The sequence below is a fragment of the Manihot esculenta genome, chromosome 18 (assembly GCF_001659605.2).
Source record: "Manihot esculenta cultivar AM560-2 chromosome 18, M.esculenta_v8, whole genome shotgun sequence".
NCBI classification, from domain to species: Eukaryota; Viridiplantae; Streptophyta; class Magnoliopsida; order Malpighiales; family Euphorbiaceae; genus Manihot; species Manihot esculenta.
The window spans coordinates 31901256-31926339 of record NC_035178.2 but is presented as its reverse complement, the minus strand read 5'-3'; the positions used below and the strand labels follow the sequence as shown (position 1 = coordinate 31926339).

Genomic DNA, 25084 nt, shown 5'->3' with positions numbered 1-25084 from the left:
TTACTTTATTTCGGTATAAATTTATTAAATTTTAAATTTAAAAAATAAAAAAGTAATATTTATTTAATTTATAAGTGAATTTAATTATTATATGATATATTAACAATTTTTTATGCATAAAAAATAAATGTCTTTATTTATTATTTTTATAATAAAAATATCATATGACACTCTAATATGTTTAAAACATACTCCCGGTTATTCAAATTTAAAATATAATCCAATCTAAAATATAACATGAAAAATTTAGTACTTTTCAAGTTTTATTTTTTCTTCGATCTCCAATTTTCATATTCAGCTTCTCTTAGGTCTTCATCTTCAATTTGAATTGGGTTGTATTTATCTTCAATTATTTCAATATCTAAAGTGGTATTTCTTTTTTATTGTAGATCATACTTATTTTCTTTTCTGGTTTTCACAAGAAAACAAAACTTTTTTCGTTCACGTGATGTCAATCTCTTATAAAGTTTGCTTTTTTCTCCTATTTTCTATAAAATCAACAAATAGATATATATAAATAAATAATTAATAGTAATAATAATAATAATTTTTATTTACGACAAATAAAAAAAGCATTACCATGCAATATATTTATTAACTTAATAGTCTATTAAAATTTCACTAATGTTAAATAAAGTAACGATCGCTGTTTCATCTCGATCAGAAATATTTAATTTAAGTACCTACATATTTATCAAAATAACTATAAAAAATTTTCATAATTACAAGAAAAATATTTATTATGAAAAAATAAAATTCATATATACCTCGAAGAATATTCAAATCCATTGCAAATAAGGCATATTGGTTTATTATTATTTTGACTCATTATTTTTTGCGTTTTTTACAACAATTATACCAGGTATCATTCTTATTTTGGATTGATAATATTTGGACTTCAAAACAACATTCAATTCCCTGCATATACACAATATATTGTTAAAATATTCATAATATTTAAATTAAGCAATACATGATAATTATTTTCTAATGTTTATTTTAAACTAACTCTTTGTGCTCGAAGAAACTTATTTGGACATAATAAAAAATTAGTTTGTTATCTATCTCGTATCCTGCAATTAAATCTTAAGGATTATGACATTCACGATAAACATCATTATGCTTTAATAATAACTTACGATTCTTGTAGTATTTCAATTTCATGTAGACTTAGATTAATTTCTATTGTTGTAACTGTGGTCGTTCTCATTTAAATATTACCTATAAATTTTGAAATATAAAATAATTTGTGGTTAATTGTAATAGATATATATTACCATCATAGAATGATGCTATTGTTAGTTTCTCATCCGTTTTTTTATTAAGTAAAATTTCAAGAATTTAACCATAATTATTGGCTAAATCTCCCCATAAAATTAATGGTATCTTATTGAATTTGTATTTAAAAAAAAAGATAATTACATAATAACATCAATAAATATATTAATATCATATTTGTTGAAACCATCTAATTATTGTACTTACTTTGCATCTGTAATTATAATATCTCTTTTTCTTTTTTGTATTTTTATTATAAATGCTGACTTCATATGAATAACTACCGTCAAAATATCTACAAAACAACAATATTAATATTAAAATTATTCATTAAAAAAATTAACCCAATAATAATATAATATAATAAAATACAATAAAAAAATCTAAAATATATATACCTATTATTGTGTTGCTCTTAGCAAGCTTATCTACATCTTCAAATCTTATAAAATTATAAGATATAATTTCTTGTAGTATGATAATGCCATTTTCTTTTGACAATAGTATATTGTGTGAGTATTAAGTAAATTTTTCATAAATATTAATATATTTATTATCAAATAATTTTACTATACTATTAGTAATGGTATAGGTCTTTCCTCCTTCGAAAAGATATTTAAATTTTTTTACTGCCGCAGGAAATATTACTACTAATATTTTGTTCCCTAAAAAAATAAAATAAAAGGTATTATTATTATTATTATTTAAAAATTAAAATATAATTTTGTTCCCGAAAATCATAAATAATGTATATATATATTGATTTATATAAATAAAAAGAAAATATCAACTTAAATTATAAAGTTCATATGTAAAATAATTTTAAATAGAAAAAATGTGTGTAAATTTTAGCTGACTAAGAAGCTGTCCAAAACCAAACTCTACCTTATGTAACGTGTGCTTAATACTCCATTCTTTTTTATTTTTTTAATGGATCTATTGAAATAATATGAGATGATTCTTCTATGTTGATGGACATATTAATTTGAAATAAAAAATATAATTAATTTCATATGAAATAAAAGATAATTCATATATAAACAACTTAATTTAATTTATTCGAGAAAATAAATAAAATTATATGTTGTTGGCCGTCTCCACAATAGATAAAAAATAAAAAAAATCACTAAACTTTAGTGTTCTCCATAACAAATTGATACCTCCTCAATTTTCATTCACTATTCTTTTATAGACATATTAATTAAATTTAATTCAATTTAAAATAGTATTATAGTATAGATTATGAGTTCAAATTCTATATGAATAGGATGTTTTAATTCAACACAGAATAAATTATTTACACTATCTTGGCACAGGATGTTTTCAATTCAACATCCATTATAGATTTCCATGAAATTATGAGTCCAAATTCTATATGGAGTAGAATTTTCTTAATTCAACATAATAAATTATTTATAATATTATATAGATATTAATTAATTAATTATAAATATATATAAAGTTATGAGGCGGTGTAATTCTTGATTTTAGTTTTTCTATTTATATTTATTTTTATTTTCTGCGAAGACATTTTCATTGAGTGGGGAGCAAACATTATTCGTGTGTGTGTGTGTGTGTATGTCAACGCTATTATCATTATGGAATTGACTTGGAGTGGGGAGCAAGTACCTCATATTTGGCAAGATTTCCGGCCTATAAAGCTCCTTTGCAAAGTGTCTCCTTATCGTCTAGTCAACTTCTCTAGAGGTAAGAAGTTATATATTTGTAATTTTCTTTTGAATTTTACTGTGAATTCCCATTTTTAACTTTTTTGCAAATTCATTTTTTGTTTCAGGATTAAGTAAAGTTTGACTTTATGGACAACATGAAAGCAGATACCAATTGCTATATGGACAAAAATTGGCCATCTCATCTCATAGCCCACAATTATGGAATTGAAGACTTAAACAAGCTTATTAATATCATTAATCAAGAAAGACTTGACATACACCAGAAATTAGCTGACAGACAGGTTTGTAGCCGTTACCACTCTATCTTAATTCTATTGATTATATTCACATATATCCAAACAGATTGGAATAACCTAATGAAAAAAAAAAAAAAAGGAAAAGTATAACCTAATGTAATTTGTACATATGGCTAACAGTTCTATAGGGACTATGAACGCTCGAGGTTGGGATGGCTAGCCAACAGAAAAAGTAACCTGACAAGAGATCTTCTATGGCAGAGAAGAAAGCTTCTTCCCCTGCAAAAAGCTCTAACCAAGCTAAGTTTTGCAAAAGATGAACGTCACCAGATGGCTATTAGATCATGCTCAGTGGAAAAAGAAATGAGTTTACAACAACTAACAAAGAACGCAAAGGTAACTTTATTGTTGTATGATGTTTCTAATCACTTTTCTTCTTACCGTTTGTTCAATGGATTCAGAACGTGCATTTTCATCTGCTACATGGAACTAACACTCTCGCTGAAGAGAATAAGCTCTTAAAAGAGGCCAACAATGGAACCCAACAAAGAGAAGCCATTGCTTTGAGGTCATCAGCAGTGGAACTTCTTAAAGAATTGGTAAGCGAAATCACTGCCTCCGATAGATTGCCCATAAGATTTATTCTTTCTAATTTTGTTTTTATGGGAGTTGGAGAGCAGATCTGGGAACTATTTATAAATAGCTGGTGGTTCCCTACAACAGATCGAATTTGGATAAGGAAACTCCAAGAAGGAATCGAAACACTTAAATGTACAGGAGATGAAGCTATTGATAATGCTGCTATGAAGGCAGTGATTTGGAACATTTTCGGATCAAAAAAAGAAATACAAGGGAGAATTAATGTAAGAAATGTATGAAATATGCACAAGTTATATTTTTGTTATGTTACTAATTAAAGATTTTGATCTTTTTGCAGGCCATAGAAAATCAATCAGAAGAACTAAGAAAGGAATATTTAGCAGTAAGACATGAAATTAAGCGATCTTCAAGAAATTTGGAAAAGATGGAAAAAGATGTAATTTCTTTGGAGAATCAATGGAAATCAATAAACCAGAGAAAGAGTGATGTGCTTACAAATGCATGTATATGCTAATGTAATAATGATAGGCGAATTCATAAGTGAACCGAATAATTGAACTAGTATAAAATACACATCTCGCAAAATTATATGTTTATTTTCAAAATATTTCTAGACCCTTATTATGGTTCATGCACATTCAAAATTGTAAGGTTTAATGATAAAAATGAAAGGGCACTCCAACGCTTAGCCTGGTGGAAAGTGCATCCTGTAGTCTTGAAAGGTCTAAGGTTCGACTCCCCCAACCCCTATTTCAAAAAAAAAAAAAATGATAAAAATGAAAGGAGAAATAAGTAGGCCTTTCGGCCATGGCCAGCTTCAAGACCTTTTCGCACACTCCAGGCATATTCCCACATGGGCTTAGTTCAATTAGGCAAAAGGAATTGATAAACTAAGCGACTAGACATACAAGGAACAAATGGGCTATACACCTTGGCCCATTTGGCCAAGATATAAAAATAAGGTTCTTTCTATGATTTTCAAAAGTGCGTGAGGTTAATCAAGAAGTCAAAAATAATGAAAAGAACATATTTTCCTCAAAAAATCATGAGATGGCCGGTCCTACCCTAAAACGAAAGGAGAATCCCTTTCTTTTTAGGATTAGGTGAACTCAGAAAGAAGAAGAGGCCGATCCCTAATTCTTATAAGAAATTGGGTGGTACTTGTCAGCTGTCACTCCTTTCTTTGACAACTAAAATACTCTAAAAAATATCTAAAAATTTAAAGAAAATCTAAGGTAATCACCAAGAGAACCTTACTATCGTCCCCTCCTAGGAAGCTCCATTGTCATATTATCTTCTTCCTCCATTGCTTTTCAATATTTTTTTGATTAAACAAGATAACATTTTATTAAAACAATAAAAATATAGTATAATAATATCATTTTTCATCCCTTTAAAGATATTTTGCACATTTAGTACCTTTTTCACTGGTTTGGTGTGAGTTTTAAGACAATACAAACTCTATGCATATTTTAAAGAGATTTGAGTTTCAGTCTCGATTGATAGTGATAATAATCTCTAAAATATTTTTCTCAGATTTTTTATGAAATGCCCTTCAATTTTATTATTTGTTAAAATCTATAAAAATATTTGATTTTTCAAAATTTAAGAGGCAACCAATCTCGGTTTGAATATTTTTTGTTCGTAACACTACTTCAATGACCTATTATTTGATTTTCAAAATACCAAATTAGATGATTCTAAATTCAAGTTTGGGAAGAGAAAAATACTTTTGTCTTCTTATTTTTTTATATTTAAGTCTCTAAATTTATGCTAAAGCAGGCAAAAAGTTAGTGTCTAGAATATGTCATCTTTAGGGTTTGTAGATTTTGAAGGGTGTATCTTTTAATTTACAATAATTTTTGGTTTGGTTCTTTTTCTATGATTTAATTCTAATTCTTGCATTTTTCTTTGCTAAATTTCACATTTTTATGATTTGGATTGCTATCCAAAATTTACAAAGTTAGTGCAAATATTTGGAAACTAGGGCATTAAGGTGGCGATAGAGCTAATTTTGTTTTTTGGTGTTCTATTCTACTTTTTTTTTTTTGTTATGTTTTTGGTAATTTTGATTTTTATTTTGCTAGGCTAAGATGCTATTTTGGTGTTAGGATGAATGAAAAATAGCAACTAAGTTAGAAATCACCCATGTTAGTCGAAATCTCCAATTGAAAGAAAGAGATCATATTTCCTTTTTGGTTTGTGATTCCCTTTTGTGTCGGATTTGATTTTAGAATGCATGACCAACTATCATAATTTTAATTTTTTTTTTTGTGCTTATTTCTCTATGAGCTTGAATTAAAATTTCATTAATTATTTGGAGACTTGAAAATGCACAATTGTAGGCCAAGGAAGTGAGATGGTCGAACCCTCACCTATTGGTTAGCCTTGGTCAAATGCTTTACATGAGAAATGAAGTCTAACCCATGCAAGGTGTTGCCCCTGGTGCTTAAGGTGGATTCAGAATCTAAGGGTGGTCCAAAAGCTCAACGTTGAAGGTGCTTTGGATAGAGTGTTTAACCTATGAGCCTTATAATAGTTTATTTTGATTTTAGTGGTTTTTTAATGGGTTGTGATGACCGCTGGGTTTCTTCACCCCGGTCCGAGGCCAGGCCCATTAGGGGAGCCCATAATCTGAAGGCTTCTAAGCCCACTCCAAGAACCAGGTCCAGCCACTCAGCTCAAAGACTGGGTTCCAGTCAGTTTCTTCAATTAGGCCGGCCTAGCTTTTTCGGCCCAATGAACAGATTCCCTCTGGGCCTAGTCTTAACCTTGACTTCCGGCCAAGCTCGGAACCAGGAAGGAATTCAGCCCGTTCGCCTGGTGGGACCATCCGCATGAGCGCCCGGGGAGAATCAGGGGCCGCTACGCATGGGACAGCGATCTGATTTCCTCGTACGTCCATATCAACGTGACAGGGACAGGTGGCCCAATGACATGCATTCTGTTACACGTCACTAGCGGACAAAAGGAAACATATAAAAGGAGAAATACTCTCCTCCAGGTCTAAGCTTTTTCCAGTTTTACAGAACCCTTGTAAAACCCTATTTTCTGGATCTCAGATCATCAATTGGCGCCGTCTGTGGGAACGAAGGAGATTTTTTCTGTAACGACCCGAAAATCCGGACCGCTACCGGCGCTAGGATCCAGATCGGCATAAGGCCGCCGGGACCCGTAGCAAGCCTACTATGCATCCTGTACAGCTGGTATAATCCCAAACATGATCCAACATTTTCATAAAACATTTAAAACTTTACCTTTAACCAGTTTGACCTGTGTATGCACTATGACTGAACTCATAGAACCCCTAGGGTCAGCATACCCTACATCAAACTCGGTCCATCATATGAACAACATAAAATAAAACTCATGTACAAAGGGATTATCCAACTCGGGCCAAGCACAATACTATAACTCTGAACATAAAACATAAAGTCATATTACAATATAACTCTTTTACATCCTTACATAACTTTACATTACATCATGTCCACTACTATTCTATTACATAAACATGACCATAACCATATCTCGTCGTCTTCCTGAACTACCTCTGACCCTGCAAACCTGGGGTTAGGGGAGAGGGGTGAGCTAAAAAGCCCAGTGAGCAGAAACCATAAAAGAAAACAGTTCATTTTAACGTATGCTATCATGGAATGCGTCACATCACAAATATATCACCTCAAGGATGAATCTGTCACCAATAGCCCTCTACATATCAATCTCGTACCATAACAAGTCAACAATACTCTATGCCAGGGGCGATGCGGCCACGCCTGGACTTCATATGCTCTATGCCAGGGGCGATACGGCCACACCTGGACTTCTCATGCTCTATGCCAGGGGCGATACGGCCACACCTGGACTTCTCATCTCATATCATATCGTACATGCCATATCATATCATTTCATATCATGTCATAACATACTGAGGGCTAGAGGATCATCCAGTATCCATCCACATCATTATCATCGTATTATGCAATGCATCATATTCGTGAATCCTAATGCAAACAACCTATTGCATAACATGGTATTCATGATGCATGAACATGCTTGAACATGCTGAAAACATTTGATTTAAAACATAAGGGTTAGTTCCACTCACCTCTGGCTAGCTCTGGACTAACTCTGAAGCAGCTAACACTGCTAAACACCTCGGTTCCTCGGGTCCGATCCTACACAGGTGGACTCCAGTGAGGTGCCAAACATACTCTAAACAACTCATAAACAACTACCCAAAAACCCCCTAAAGCATCACTTAAACATGCATAGAAAACACTCAAGAAAAGGCTGGACAGGGCACTTTCGGCAGCCGAAAGTCCCAGACAAAGACGAAAGTCAGGCAGATTCGACGGCACCTTCGGCGGCCGAACCCTCTATCCCGAGACGAAAGTCAGGCACTTTCGGCGGCCGAACATTACCTTCGGAGGCCGAAAGTCTGCTTTCAAGCCAAAACTCAACTTTCGGGGGCAAGGTTAGGCGGCCAATCCCTGCATCCTCAGGCAGGTTCGGCGGCCGAAACCACCTTCGGCGGCCGAACCTGAGTTCATCCAGAACTCAGCCTTTGTGCATTTCAAGCCTCCCACACCTTCCATACACCCCAAAACAAGCACTCAACTTCTCAAACACATGCATACTTCACTAACCATGCACAAAGGAACTCAAACAAGCTTAAACTCCCAAAAACAACATCTAAAGCATACATAGATAGTTTATGACCCACATAGGCCAAAACCATCAAAACCAACCCAACCTCACATACTCTTTCCCAATCATGCATACTCTCTCCCATAAGCTCAAGGGGCTTGAAAACTAACTTAAACCCCAACACAAACATCACAGGAACATACATTATCATACATTGGGCATAAAACCCACATAAACCCTAACATGCATATCTACCCATGCTCAACCATCAAAACCTCTTAAAACTCACTTAAAACTTCGTGAAACATAAAAGAAAGCATAGATCCACACTTACCTCTTGAAGATCGAGGGTTTGTGCGAGCTCTAACTTGGAGATGGGAGGAAACTACTCCTTGGGTCTCCAAGCTCCCAAAACTTGATCTAAGCTTGAAAACTCTTCAAAACAACCATGGAACTCATAAAAATATGAAGGAGATGAAGAGAAAACATGAAAATGACCAAAGGAGGACATGAACACACCTGAGCTCGAGAATGGGGAGAAATCTCGCCCATTTTCGGTCTGAGGGGCTTTTATAGGTGGCCAGCCAAACCTCCTTCGGCGGCCTAACATGCATGCAAAACACCCCCATGTTCGGCGGCCGAACCTGGTTTGTTCAAACATAGATTTCGGAGGCCAAAAGCGCTCCCAAAACCAACTCATGTTCGGCGGCCGAACTTCACTTTCGGCGGCCGAACCTGGCAAAAACCTCCTTGGTCTTTTCTTTTCAAAACTCACTTCTTTTTCATTTAAAACCATGAAATCAGTAAAAATCACTTTAGAGATCACATTTTACCCCTCTAGAAGACTCTGGCATCATCAAAATTCCATATTCCAACGGAGATTCCGCCGGAAGGTAGGGATTCCGATGCCGGAATCTAGCCGGGTATTACATTCTTCCCCCTTTAAGAACATTCGTCCTCGAATGTTCAAACAAACAAATAGGCAACTCAAAGCATAGCATCTAACAAACATAAGCAAGCAAGCAACAAGCAAGCAAAACCTAAAAACCTCTCTTCTAAAAGAGAGACACGGTCATTGCTGGAGTATAAACTCTCGGTCTCCCCGGTGAACTTTTCATCTTAAGGTGATTCTAAGGGGCTTTTACCATCGGGATTTCCTTGTTTCCACACTTTCTGACTTGTGTGTCTATGGTCCGTACTAGCTGCTCAACATAGGTGAGATCCTCTACGGTCTCCACCTCTGGTTCCTTTAAGAACCTCACTCGGATCCGACATGAACTCATATACCGTGGAAACATGGAAAAACGAATGGATCTCTTCCATAGAAGTGGGTAAATCTAACTCGTAGGATACATTCCCAAATCCCTTGCAGGATTTCAAAGAGTCCAATGTATCTGAGAGCTAATTTGCCTTTCTGCCCATAACGAATCACCCTCTCTTTTGGAGACACCTTCAGCAAACCTCGACTTCCTCGAGAACCTAAACACGCTTCCGCTGCGCACTCTGACAAAACTCTTCTTCTCTTCTGAAACTCTACATGCCTCTTGCGGACGACTTCATACTCTCCTGCTGACTCACAGCAGTTTTGATTCCTCTTTTTTTCTGACTATGCAGCTCTTACTCCTTTTCTCTGCCTCTGATTCTCCTCTCTTGACTCAAGATGTATTGCAAGTTCTTTCGATCTGTAAGGATCTGTCCTCATACCTTATACAGGTACCGCCTCCACATCTTGAGTGCAAAGATTACCATCGCCATCTCTAGATCATGTGTAGGATGATTCAACTCAGGCTTCTTCAGCTACCTAGAAGCATAAGCAATCATCCTATCACTTTACAATAACACACAATCTAGTCCCACACGGGACGCATCACAGGACACTGTGACATCTTCATTATTGGCGAACAGAGCCACCACTGGTGCTGACATCAACATTTCCTTTGGCTTTTCAAAGCCCTCTTCAATCTGAGTAGACCACACAACCCTCTGGTTCTTCTTGATCCATCTGGCCATAGGAGCGGCAACTATAGAGAAGTTCTAGATGAACCTCCATTAGGTAACTTGCCCAACCCAAAAGTTCTTAATCTTTGTCATTACTATGGGCCTGGGCTAGTCGGCTACAACTTCAACTTTCTCAGGTCTACTTCACTCTCCTTTCTCCGACACACATGACCCAAGAAGGATATGCTCCTCGACCAGAACTCACATTGGAGAACTAGGCATCCAAGCCATGTTCTCTCAGGATCTGCAATCCTGATTTCAAATGATGGGCATACTCTGCTGCATTTCTGGAATTCGCCGAGATACCGTCAATGAAGACAATAACGAAGTGATCCAGAAACCGACTAAAACTCTGCTTATGAGGTCCATGAATGCCGTAGGGGCGTTCATTAACCCGAACGACACTCCTAGAAACTCATAGTGCCCATATCTGGTTCTAAACACTGCTCTCTGCACATCTTCTTCCTTGATCTTAACTGATGGTACCTAGACTTCAGATCTATCTTGGAAAGGCAACTAGCTCCTGCTAGCTGGCTTAAAATAGACCGTCGATCCAAGGTAACAAATACTTGTTCTGGTAGTGACTTTGCTCAATGACTTGTAGTCGATACAAAGTCCTAGGGATCCATCCTTCATCCTCATAACAACACTGGGACACCCCAAGGTGAAGTGCTCAGTCAAGTGGGAACCCTTAACTACCAACTTTTACCACTGCTCTTACAACTCTTTAACCTTTGTTGATACCATCCTGTGGGGAGGAATAGAGATTGGTCCAATTCCATGCATTACTTCTATTTTAAACTCTATCTCCCTGACAGGTAGTAGTCCTGGGAACTCATCTGGGGAAACATCTAAACTCTCTAACAATGGGCACTGAGGCGGGCTCCCTGACCTGACTGCTATACTCTCTCTGAAGAGCTAGAACCCCTGACAACTTTTCCTGAACAACCTACGAGCCTATAGGGTTGATACTGAACCTCTAGGTATCCCTATTCTATCCCCTCAAAGGACTACCTCTGATCCATCCAGACCTCTGAACCTGACTACCTTGTCTCTGCAGACTAGGTAGTACCACTAGTAGAAGGACCAATCCAACCCTAGAATGACGTTAAACAGTCAAATCTAGAACCGCTAGGTCAGCTGGAAGGCATCTACTCACAACACATACTCTGACTATACCGGCAGACTGACTCTGCCACAGATGGATCACACTTGGGTGCACTGACCCCAAGGGAATACTCTAACCCATAAGCTATCAACCCAACCTCACAAGGACTCACAAGCAAACAAAGAAAAGAGAAACATCAGGGTTCATGAAACAGACACACCAGAACATACCAGAGTGAGATTACCTGATCCCATCGGGTTCGATGTGTTAGCCTCCTGCTGGGTCATGGCGAAGATCCGCGCTGGAGCTGATGGACCTTCCCCACGGGAACCTGCTGAAGAAGGGGCTGTCCCCCTGTCTCTGCCTCTACCACTGCCCTGAAACATGACTGGAACTGATGGCTGAGCCATACCGCCTGGAGTTGTCTGATGGGACGGTGTCATAAAAGCTGCCTTAGGGCACTCTCGAGCTATGTGCCCCTCCTGGCCGCATCTGTAACATGCTGTAGTCCCAAACCGACAGACTCCCTTGTGCGGCCTACCGCACCTCGCACACTCTGCAACCTCTGTGCCTGAGCTCGAGCCACCTCCCAATCCCATACCAGACTTTATCCGATTCCAGAACTTGTTCTTCTTTGATCTTCTGAGACCTCTGTCTCCCTTCTTACTTTTCGTGACAGCCTCGCTCAGAGGGGAGAGATTAACATCACTTGTCCCCGGGATTTGGAGTCCCGAAGACTGTGCCACAGACTGTCTAACCGTCCCTTGAATGATGGCACTAGCCTCCATTCTCCGTGCCATATCCACTATAGCATGGAAACTCTCCCTTTCTGCTGATTGAACCAACGAGGAATACCTGGGGTGAAGCTTCATAACATATCTCCTAGACTTCTTTAGGTCTGTATCAAGACCTTGTCCTGCAAACGGCAACAGCTCCAGGAACCTGTCCGTAAACTCCTCTACGCTCATCTCTTCCGTCTGCCTTAGCTGCTCAAACTCAATCATCTTCAGTTCTCTGGAACTATCTGGAAAAGCCCATCTTGCAAACTCATTGGCAAACTGCTCCCAGGATAAACTCTCCAACCTTGGGTCCATATAGTTTTTGAACCATTCCCTTGCCTTCTTGCATTTCAATGTGAATCCTGCCATCTGAATGGCTCTACTGTCACTTGCTCCTAGCTCATCTGTTATCATCTTTACCGTTCTGAGGTACTCAAAAGGGTCATCGCCTGCTTCAAACTTGGGGGCATCCAACTTGAGGTAATCCGTCATCTTTACTTTACCCCTAACTGATGAACCAGGTTTGGGTATCCGGACATCAGGGACTATTGGTTCTGCTGGTGGAGGAGGAGGTGCAGCATCCCCTGGGTTAGGGTTTGCTGGACCTGGGAAAAAGGGTGAGGATGGAAACATGGGGTACTGTGGGTAAAAGGGAGGATAGGGCATAAAGGTGGGATATGGGTTATGGCTAAAGAAATCCGATGTACCTCCCATCGGATACCCTGGCCCTTGCGGGTAGGGTGGATACTGTGGTGAAACAAAGCCCGAGGCATGAGTGCCTCCTTGGGACTCTCCCATATCCTCTACTGACATACTCATGCCCAAACTACTATCTCTTCTCTGGTTATCCTCCTCTGTTTCCATCACATCCGCTGACATACCTTCATGAATTGATCTCCTCCGACCTGCATCAAAAGACCTTCTAGGGTCCCTTGATGTACTTTCCCTGATCGCCCTACAAGATCTTGCCCTCTGCAGAGCAGGGGAATGGGCATCCATGCCCTCATTCTCTGGCGGAGCTCCAGTCAATCTCGTAGATCGACGAGTTCCTCTCATCTTGACTTCTGAAAGCATAACATAGCACATAAACATAAGCATCATACGGTTCATGTGGAAACACATGAACCTGCATCACATACATATCATAGCATTAATGCACAGGCTCATCATCATGGCATTTCACATCATCATACAAGGCAGGACTCCATATCCTATCCTAGTGGACATGATCCTCCTATTGTGCTTGCCCTACTATAACCTCTATGAGCCCGACACACTATAGGTCCGACCATGTGAACCTAGGGCTCTGATACCATTCTGTAACGACCCGAAAATCCGGACCGCTACCGGCGCTAGGATCCAGATCGGCATAAGGCCGCCGGGACCCGTAGCAAGCCTACTATGCATCCTGTACAGCTGGTATAATCCCAAACATGATCCAACATTTTCATAAAACATTTAAAACTTTACCTTTAACCAGTTTGACCTGTGTATGCACTATGACTGAACTCATAGAACCCCTAGGGTCAGCATACCCTACGTCAAACTCGGTCCATCACATGAACAACATAAAATAAAACTCATGTACAAAGGGATTATCCAACTCGGGCCAAGCACAATACTATTACTCTGAACATAAAACATAAAGTCATATTACAATATAACTCTTTTACATCCTTACATAACTTTACATTACATCATGTCCACTACTATTCTATTACATAAACATGACCATAACCATATCTCGTCGTCTTCCTGAACTACCTCTGACCCTGCAAACCTGGGGTTAGGGGAGAGGGGTGAGCTAAAAAGCCCAGTGAGCAGAAACCATAAAAGAAAACAATTCATTTTAACGTATGCTATCATGGAATGCGTCACATCACAAATATATCACCTCAAGGATGAATCTGTCACCAATAGCCCTTTACATATCAATCTCGTACCATAACAAGTCAACAATACTCTATGCCAGGGGCGATGCGGCCACGCCTGGACTTCATATGCTCTATGCCAGGGGCGATACGGCCACACCTGGACTTCTCATGCTCTATGCCAGGGGCGATACGGCCACACCTGGACTTCTCATCTCATATCATATCGTACATGCCATATCATATCATTTCATATCATGTCATAACATACTGAGGGCTAGAGGATCATCTTGTATCCATCCACATCATTAGCATCGTATTATGCAATGCATCATATTCGTGAATCCTAATGCAAACAACCTATTGCATATCATGGTATTCATGATGCATGAACATGCTTGAACATGCTGAAAACATTTGATTTAAAATATAAGGTGTTGTCCCTTGAGGCAACCCAAGAGGGGGGGTGAATTGGGTTTATAAAAAATTTAATGGCAAAGACAAGAAATTAGAAGAGAATGAGGAAGAGGAAAATCAACACAAAGATTTATAGAGGTTCAGCTATCCAAGCCTACGTCCTCTCCTCAAGGTCCACTTGAGAGTTCAACTCCACTATCAAATCTTCTTTGGGTGAAGATCAAAACCCTTACAATCTTAGAGCAAGCCTTTGCCCTTTACAAATCTCTTTTTCCACTCAAGAGCAATTCTTTGCTCAATGCCACACTCACAACAACAGAATCTCTCAATCAACCTTTACTCACTCAGAAAAGCCAATCAATTACAACTCAAAACAAGCTTTCAAGAAATCAATGCTTTGGCTCAAGGTTTTGAGAGAGAGCAGAATGAAAAATGCTGTAATCTCAATAAATATTTGCTTAGATGGTTGTTGTAACCTCACAACAACAAAAACAAGTTGTATTTATAGTTCATTCATAAATATGGCCGTTGGGGGTGCATTAAATGCAAATAGAGCCGTTTGTGTTCAGAAATAACCGTTATACCGTGCCCAGAAAAACTCAGGTTCGGCGGCCTAAGCTTAGAGTTCGGCGGCCGAACCATTTGGGGCGAAGAAACTATTCCTTTAAAACTGAACTTTCGGCGGCCTAAACTCAATGTTCGGCGGCCGAACATGGTGGACTTTCGTTTCTGTTCCTCACTTTCGGAAGCCAAACTTTAGGCTTCGGAGGCAGACCCAAAACACACTTTCGGCGGCCGAAGGTTAAATGTTCGGCGGCCGAAGGTGTGGGACTTTCGTCTCTGTCCCTCACTTTCGGAAGCCGAAGGTTACACTTAGGGGGCTGGTTGAAAACCCACTTTCGGCGGCCGAAAGTCAATGTTCGGCGGCCGAACATAGGGGACTTTCATTTCTGTCCCTGACTTTCGGAAGCCGAAAGATGACTTTAGGGGGGCAAAAAATAATTCTTTAAATCTTTGAAAAATCATAACTTAGGCCATAAAAATCCATTTTTCAATCCGTTTGAATATTTGTAACCTATATTTTTAGATCTTTCATTTTGATGAAAAATATTTTCAAAATCACTTCTTTTGGAAAATTTCATTTTGGTCCCTGAAAGTCAAGTACTTCAAAAAGGTGGCCATATCTAAAAGAACTTTTAGAAATGAAAGAACCCTTGAGCCATCACAATTAATTACTTGAAATTCACAATGAATAAAATGACAAGCATAATAAATAAAAATACTTTATGATCCCTTTCTCGTAGTATGCTTCCAAAATTGGCCCTTTTCACTTTTGTGATTGAAGCAATATCATTTGTTTCAATAAGGGACCTGCATGCTCAATACAAACACTCTTGGAAATAATTAGTAGCACACCAATTGTTTATTAATCATCAAAACAAGGATTAGGACATTTAGGTCCAACAATCTCCCCCTTTTTGATGATGACAAACAATTGGTAAATATTAGGATAATAATCATAAGTGTAGTGTGTGCATTTTAAAAAAAATTCTCCCCCTTAATGTGCTCCCCCTGTTAAAAATACTTTGTGCCATATTTAAAAAGTGAGAAGGCACATAAGGGAGGTTTTGACTCAATGTAATGCTATGAGATGTAATGGATCCTATATGAATGAATGAGTCCCAACAAAAATGCATCTCAAATGACTACACACAATATCCACAAACCAAGAGAGAAAAATATTTAATCCAAACGAGTCAAATAAAAATAGCCAATATCCATAAAAATGATCAAATGTATACATAAGTAATACCATCTCTCCCCCTTTTGGCATCATCAAAAAAAATATCACAATAACAAAAGGGGAAAAACAAAAGTAACTAAATAAACAAACAGATCACTGAGGAGGCTGAGGAGGTGGCACTCCAGATGACTGCTGAAGAAGGTGCAAAATCTGGCTCTGCTGCTCGATCAGGGTCTGCTGCTGGTCTGTAAGTCGTGCTAACTGCTGCTCCATCTGAGTCTGGCGATCAGATATCTGAGTCTGGTGATCAGACATCTGAGCCTGGCGATCAAACATCTGAGCAACCTGCAGCTCCAGACGACCCATGGCATCATACAGATCAGATGCAGTCCGTGAAGATGTACCCTGCTCAGTGGACCGCCCGGTACTAGCATCGCCTCTGGGAGCTCGCTCTGTCTCAAGATCAGTAGGAGAAGCATCATCTGACTCCTCATCAGAACCATCATGTGCCTGTGCTGCTGCATGTGCTGCTCTGCGAGCTGCAAAATCTCTCCTAGAATTATAAAATTCATTGCCTCTCCTAGTCAAACCCATGTGGTGGAGGGTAGCCTCAGTATAGGGGGTGTACTCACTAGACAAAGGTAAGGCCGACTCGGTACCTGGGTCAACACCTAAGGCTCGGAGAAGAAGAGTAAGATGACGACCAAAGGGGAGACAGCCTCGACTCAGCCTAAGGGAGTCTGCTATAGAGTGAATCATAATATGTGGCAGGTTAAGGGGTCGACCCTCTAGCAGACAAGACACTACAAACATGTCAGAGTAGGAGAGTGCAGTCCTATGACCCGATCTAGGGAGAATCTCATAGGTGACTATGTGGTGAACAACTTTAGGGAGAGTGTTGAGGTCACAGGCCTTAAGCCTAGAGGGCTCCTCACGATCTACGTCTCCTGAAATAATCCTAGTCTGGTGAAGGGAAGAGACCTCACCAGTGATCCACTTATGAGTGGTAGAGACAACAGCCCCAGAGTTGGGGATACCTAGGTGACGAGTAATGATGTCAGGAGTGAGGTAAATTCTCTGACCATTTACAAAACTAACTAGGTGAGGAGGAGTGTGACGGGTGAAGGTGTGTAGGTTTGCATAGAACTCCCTAACAATCCTAGGATGGGTGTCTGCTGGAGTGATAAGAAGGTGGTCCCATCCCTGAACAATGAAGGGCTGTAGGAAACCCTGAGTGCGAAAAAGCTGAACACTATTATCATGGATTGTTCTCCCAGGATGAACAAACCTGAGAGAAAAAGGCTCAAAAGCTGGATCCTGCTCTCTAACTACAGGGAACTCAAAGGGTGGTGAGGCAGGACGGTCTGGGGAGGAAGACCTAGGAGCTCTACTGGATTGACCTCTAAAATATGGATGTCTACGGGCTGTGGATTTTCTACCCATTTTACCCAAACAACAGCTACAGAGGCATATGAAGAAAAAGAGAGAGAAAAAAAAAAAAAGCAACATTGCCACAAAAACTCAGCCCATAAACACACAAAAGCCAACAAATAAGCAACAACTAAACAAATAACCCAGCTTACAGAGAGCAACCAAAAAAGAGTATATGTATATAACCAGCTACTTGTTATCCAGCTAACAGAGAGCAACAAAAAATATATAAACATAGCTATCAATAACTCAGCTAGTCATTTACTGCAAAAAAAAAGCCTACATTCAAAAACAATTGGTAAAACAAAAAACAACCCAGCTAGCCTTATGCACATTTTAACAGAGTAATTAAAAAAAAACAGGCAGTTTTATAAATATGCAACTATCAATAGGATAATCCAGCTAATCACAACAATATCAAAGCAACAGAGTAAAACTTCAATCAACAAACCCAGCTATCAACAATGTCAAAGCAACAGCATGTCAAATCAACAACCCAGCTATCAACAGACTATATATATATATATATATATATATATATCAATAAAAACTCAATAAAAACACAATCCTAATCATAGTAGGAGCTAAAAACAAGATCAAAGCAACATAAAATAAATCAAAAAAGAAGAAAAACCGAAAACTTACCCAAATGGAAAAAGCTCGAAATGGGTTCCGTGGGGAGAAACGAAGCTGATTTTTGGTGTTTCAGAGAGAAAAACAGAGTAAAAATGGAAGTTTTTGAAGAAAATGGAGCTCAAAACAGGTGATTTGGGAGAGGGAGACGAAGGGTGTTTCGGGGAGAGAGAGAGAGAGCTTCGGCGAGAGGGAGAGTCGCGCGAGGAAGATGATGAGCTGTCGCGGGGGTTTTAAGGAACGCGCAGTTTCGGCGGCCGAACTAATCTTCGGCGGCCGAACATGGGCAAGTTTAGGAGGCCGAACTTAATCTTCGGCGGCCGAACTTCACAATGTTCGGCGGCCGAATAAAATGTTAGGCGGCCAAAAAAGAAAAAGAAAAAAGACAGAAAAATTCCCGCTTTTCATATTGCCCTTGAAATTGAAGGTTAGGGGGCCGAAAGTGCCTCCGAACCTGGAATTTTTGGGCTTCCCCTCCCCCTTTGTGTTTAAAAAGAAACAAAACTATGTCAAACACCATGCTTTAAAAAAATACTCAAAAATATACACTCAACAACCACCATCTAGCATTCCCAATTCCCTTTTAATGAAGTTAAATCTTTCTTCATTTAAAGGTTTAGTGAAAATATCAGCTAGTTGGTTGTTTGTATCCACAAACTCAAGAACAACATCACCATTTAACACATGATCACGAATGAAATGATGTCTAATGTCAATATGCTTAGTTCTAGAATGTTGAATGGGGTTCTTGGTTAGATTGATTGCACTTGTATTATCACATTTAATAGGAATGTGATCAAGAGATACTTCAAAATCTCTTAATTGTTGTTTAATCCAAAGGACTTGACTACAACAAAGACCCGCCGCCACATATTCGGCTTCGGCGGTTGATAGTGCAACCGAATTTTGTTTCTTGCTACACCAAGAAACAAGGGATTGTCCTAGAAGTTGACAAGTACCCGAGGTACTCTTCCTATCAAGAATGCTTCCGGCAAAGTCGGCATCCGAGTAAGAACATAAACTAAAGGATGAACTTCTAGGATACCATAACCCCAAATGCAATGTGCCATGTAAATATCTAAGAATGCGTTTAACGGCATGCAAATGAGACTCTTTAGGACATGATTGAAAACGTGCACATAAACATACGGAAAACATGATATCTGGTCTAGATGCGGTTAGATATAAAAGGCTTCCGATCATACCTCTATAGAGCTTTTCATCAATAGGCTTACCCTTTTCATCCTTGTCAAGCTTGGTGTTTGTGCTCATTGGAGTTCTACTTGGCTTGCAATTCTCCATTCCAAACCTTTTGATTAGCTCCTTTGTGTATTTGGCTTGGTTGATGAAGATGCCATCCTTAGCTTGTTTGATTTGAAGCCCAAGGAAGAATTTGAGTTCTCCCATCATGCTCATCTCAAACTCGCTTTTCATAACTTTTGAAAACTCTTCACACAAGCACACATTAGTAGCACCAAATATAATATCATCAACATATATTTGTACCACAAGGATGTCATTTTCATGATTTTTGACAAAAAGAGTTGTATCCACTTTGCCTTTTGAAAAACCATTTTGCAAAAGAAAATTACTTAGTCTTTCATACCAAGCTCTAGGAGCTTGTTTTAAACCATATAAAGCTTTAGACAATTTAAAAACATGATTTGGAAAGGCATGATTTTCAAACCCCGGAGGTTGCTCAACATAAACCTCCTCCTCAATAAAACCATTTAAAAAGGCACTTTTCACATCCATTTGAAAGAGATTAAAATTCATGTATGATGCATATGCAAGCAAGATTCTAATGGCTTCTAATCTAGCTACGGGGGCAAAAGTTTCATCATAGTCTATGCCCTCCTCTTGGTTATAGCCTTTAGCTACCAACCTAGCTTTGTTCCTTATGATATTGCCATCTTCATCAAGCTTGTTTCTAAATACCCATTTGGTGCCTATGGTGGGGTGATGTTTTGGTCTAGACACTAAGGTCCAAACCTTGTTCCTTTCAAATTGGTTGAGTTCTTCTTGCATAGCAAGAACCCAACTCTCATCACCAATAGCCTCATCTATAGATTTAGGCTCTATATGAGATATGAATGCAATATTATTACATACATGTCTAAGAGAAGATCTAGTAGTTACCCCTTGTGATGTATCACCAATTATTTGATCCTTGGGGTGATCCTTCTTGTAGGCCCAATCCTTTGGTAAGTCATGTTGGACTCCTTGACTTTGTGTAATTTGCATTTGTTGCTCTTGAAGTCCAACTTCATCTTCCTTTGCATCTATTGAATCCTCCTTGGGTTGACATTGATCTCCATGAGATTGAGGATCTTCAATGGTCAACTCATCAAGGTTACCTACAAGATCATCATCACAAGATACCTCCTTTCTAGAAGCAAAGGGATTAGATTCATCAAAAACAACATGCATTGACTCTTCAACTATCAAGGTTCTTTTATTGAATACTCTATATGATTTACTAGAAATAGAGTATCCTAGGAAGATACCTTCATCGGTTTTGGAGTCAAATTTGCCTAGATTATCCTTATTGTTTAATATGATGCATTTGCAACCAAAAACTCTAAAATAACTAACTCTAGGTTTCCTTCCATTCCAAAGCTCATAAGGAGTTTTATTTAGGAGAGGTCTAATTAAAACTCTATTTGAAACATAACAAGCCGTATTTATGGCTTCCGCCCAAAAATAAGTAGGTAAATTATACTCTCTTAACATAGTCCTCCCCATATCTAAAAGAGTTCTATTTTTTCTTTCAACAACACCATTTTGTTGGGGAGTCCTAGGAGATGAAAAATTATGAGTGATCCCTAACTTATTGCAAAAAGTTTCAAATTTTTCATTTTCAAATTCTCTACCATGATCACTCCTTATAGAAGAAATTTGAAAACCCTTTTCATTTTGAACTTTCTTTGTAAAACTTTTAAAAGTATCAAAACAATCATCCTTATGAGCAAGGAACACAACCCAAGTATACCTAGAGTAGTCATCAACTATAACAAACCCATAATGCATGCCACCGAGACTAGCTACTCTAGTTGGACCAAATAAATCCATATGCAAGAGTTGCAAAGGTCTAGAAGAGATTACCTTATTAATAGCTTTAAAGGAACTCTTAACTTGCTTACCCATTTGACATGCATCACATACTTTGTCCTTTTCATATTTGATCTTTGGAAGACCACCAACTAGCTCATCTTTGCTCAAATTTTTGAGGAGATCCATGCTAGCATGAGAAAGCCTTCTATGCCAAATCCAAGAGTTATCACTAATAGACACAAAGCACTTCATATCTTGGTTAGTCATAGCTTGTAAGTCAATAAGATAAATATTCTCAACTCTTTCACCAACAAACAATATTTTGTTATCCGACATTCTAGACACAAAACATGATTTTGGCTCAAAGATAACTCTACAACCTTTATTGTAACGACCCGGAAATCCGACCCGTTACCGGCGCTAGGATCCAGATCGGCTTAAGGCCGCCGGGACCCGTAGCAAGCCAAGCATACCTGCTGTAACCTGTAATATCCCATACATGATCAACAACATACATGAAACTGTAAACTTTTTCTTTCTTTTTCCAAGCTTAACCTGAACATGTGCACATCTAATAACATAACCACCACTGGAATCCTCATCAAATGCTCCAATGGGGTATTTCATCATTCGATAAGCTTGGACTATTAATTACATCATAAAAACATTTCTATAGATCATGTGTCAAAGGGATAACCATAAACATAGGGTCAAGCACACACTAATCCTCAATCATCATCATCATCATTACATTACATTACATGGTCATAATTACTCATTACATCATATTCATGTCCACTACTATCTATTACAACATACAAGGCTTGACTTCACTCTAGCCGACTTCTTGATCTATCCTGTACCTGCAACTTTGGGGATAAAGGGAGTGGGGTGAGCTACTAGAGCCCAGTGAGCAGAAACTAAAAACATTTGTTTTAATTCCTCCATTTTTAGGTACATTATTATTCATTTTATTATTATTATCATCAATTAACTTTTTCTTATTCATGCTTTCATGTATGCGCCATAACACAAACATTTCACAACAAGGATGAACTTGTCACCATTTAGCCCCTATCTTTCTTACTTATACATGCCGGGGGCGTAGAGCCGTAGCAGGCACACCCGGACTTTCATAATCAGTCATAGTGCCAGGGGCGTAGAGCCGTAGCAGGCACACCTGGACTCACATAGGCTATCATGACATACAAGGGCTAACGGATCATTCAACATTCATCCACATCAACAACAAAGTGTGCAATGCAACATATTCGTGAATCCTAATGCAACAACCTAATATTGCATGGCATAATGATGCATGGGCAATGCTTTATGATTCATTCATTTATTCGTTTACTTTAAAGCTTAAGGGGTTGTTCCACTCACCTGGTAACTGAAGCTTAAACAACGAACTCTGAACGACTATCTCACAACCGGGGGTCTCGGTTCCTCGGGTCCGAACCTACACAGGTGGACTCAAATGAGGCACCAAACATACATGAACAAGACTCCAAAAATACTCCCCAAAGACCCCCCTAAAACATCCTGAAACACCACATGAAAACAAGCAAGAAACGGCTAAACAGGGCACTTTCGGCGGCAGGTTCGGCGGCCGAAAGTCCCTCCAGAGACGAAAGTCAGGCAGGTTCGGCGGCACCTTCGGCGGCCGAACCTCCCAGACAGAGACGAAACTTGAGTTTCGGGGGCAGGCTTCGGCAGCCGAAACTGCCTCCACAAGGGGGTTCGGCGGCCGAAAGTCACTTCGGCGGCCGAACCTGAGTTTCTGCCGAAGGGCAGAAACTTGGTTCCCTTGTGTCCACAGCCTCCAAAAATACCTCAAAACATGCATAAACTTGTTTCAACACATGCATACACATCATACATCACACCTAGGGGTCTCAAACTATAATATACCCCATCTACAACACTTCAAACACACAAACATCAACATACATTGTTCATCAAAGCATACATTATACCCATAAACATACACATATCCTAAACATGCATTCTACCCCATCAACTTGCATAAAACTTTCATAAAACATAAAAGAAGCATAGATCGAGGCTTACCTCTTGGAGATCTAGAGGAAGAACGACCCTAGCTCGGAAAATGGAGGGATTTAGCTCCAAGACTTCCAAGCTCCAAACTTGCTTAAAAACACTCAAAAACTTTTGTGGAACCTTAAAACTCAAAGAAAATGGTGGGGATTGAAGGAAAAACACAAGATTTGGGAGAGGGAGGTCGGAAGCTCGCTGAGGTCGAAAATGGGAGAAAACTCTCCCATTTCGGCTAAGTGCCCCTTTTATAGGTGGCTGGCCAGGCCACGTTCGGGGGCCGAAAGTGCCTCCGCATGCATGCAAGGTTCGGCGGCCGAACTTGGAGTTCGGCGGCCGAACCTGCATTTCCCTCACTCAAAACTTTCGGGCGCCTAAAGTCCCTCCGAAAGCATGCATGTTCGGCGGCCGAACTTGAGGTTCGGCGGCCGAACCTGAGTTTTCCTCCAATGCTATTTTCATGCAAAAACTCATTAAATTTTCATTCTTAAAAACATGAAATACATGAAAACATTTCATAAAATCATAGTTTTACCCTTCTAGAGGTTTCCGACATCCGAGGTCCCACCAGACGGTAGGGATTCCGATACCGGAGTCTAGCCGGGTATTACATTCTCCCCCCCTTAAGAACATTCATCCCCGAATGTTCCTCAACTGACATACAAAGCATGGCATCAATCATAACATACAACACAGCATACATGCAACACATAGAACAACTAACATTCACCTCAAAACAGATGGGGGTATTGCTGGAGCATGGACTCCCGTGTCTCCCAGGTGCATTCTTCAATATTGTGGTGGTTCCAAAGGACTTTCACCATCGGAATTTCCTTGTTCCTCAGCTTTCTGATTTGAGTGTCTAGGATCCGCACTGGCTGTTCTACATAGGTGAGATCCTCTTGGATCTCTACATTAGGCTCACTGAGAACCTTGCTCGGATCTGACACGTACTTCCGTAATAGAGAAACATGGAAAACCGGATGGATTCTCTCCATCGAAGTAGGCAAGTCTAGCTTGTACGACACATTACCGACCCTCTGAAGCACCTCGAAAGGACCGATGTACCGTGGAGCTAACTTACCCTTCTTCCCGAACCGAACCACTCCTTTCATAGGAGACACCTTGAGCAAAACCAAATCCCCCTCCTGAAACTCTAGCTGTCTTCTGCGGATATCTGCATAACTCTTCTGTCGACTAGCAGCAGTCTTGATCCTCTCTCTGATTATGGGTACCACCCTGCTGGTAAGCTCTACTAACTCTGGACCCGCAAGAGTCCTCTCTCCTACTTCCTCCCAGCAGATAGGTGATCTGCACTTCCTCCCATATAAAGCTTCATATGGAGCCATCCCTATGCTAGCATGATAGCTGTTATTGTAGGCAAACTCCACCAAAGGTAGATGCTGCCTCCAAGAACCGCCAAAATCTAGCACACACATTCTGAGCATATCCTCTATTGTCTGGATGGTCCTTTCTGACTGTCCGTCTGTCTGTGGGTGGAAGGCAGTACTGAAGTCTAATCTGGTACCCATAGCG

At 39.2% G+C, this 25084-nt stretch overlaps 1 protein-coding gene across 3 annotated transcripts; it reads left to right on the top strand.

Annotated features, from left to right (window-relative positions):
* The first annotated feature begins 2909 nt into the window (after positions 1–2909).
* On the top strand, positions 2910–4412 carry LOC110607165. 3 transcript variants are annotated; one of them, XM_043953584.1, is made up of 6 exons: positions 2910–2985; positions 3074–3250; positions 3386–3601; positions 3667–3804; positions 3886–4068; positions 4143–4412. In XM_043953584.1, the coding sequence occupies exons 2-6, from the start codon at positions 3095–3097 to the stop codon at positions 4317–4319; spliced, it is 870 nt and encodes a 289-aa protein (XP_043809519.1). In that variant the 5' UTR covers positions 2910–2985; positions 3074–3094; the 3' UTR covers positions 4320–4412. The 3 variants fall into 3 exon arrangements, with proteins under 3 accessions (XP_043809519.1, XP_043809520.1, XP_043809518.1); XM_043953585.1 differs by lacking the exon at positions 3886–4068; XM_043953583.1 differs by having other exon boundaries at positions 3667–4068.
* The last annotated feature ends 20672 nt before the right edge of the window (positions 4413–25084 follow it).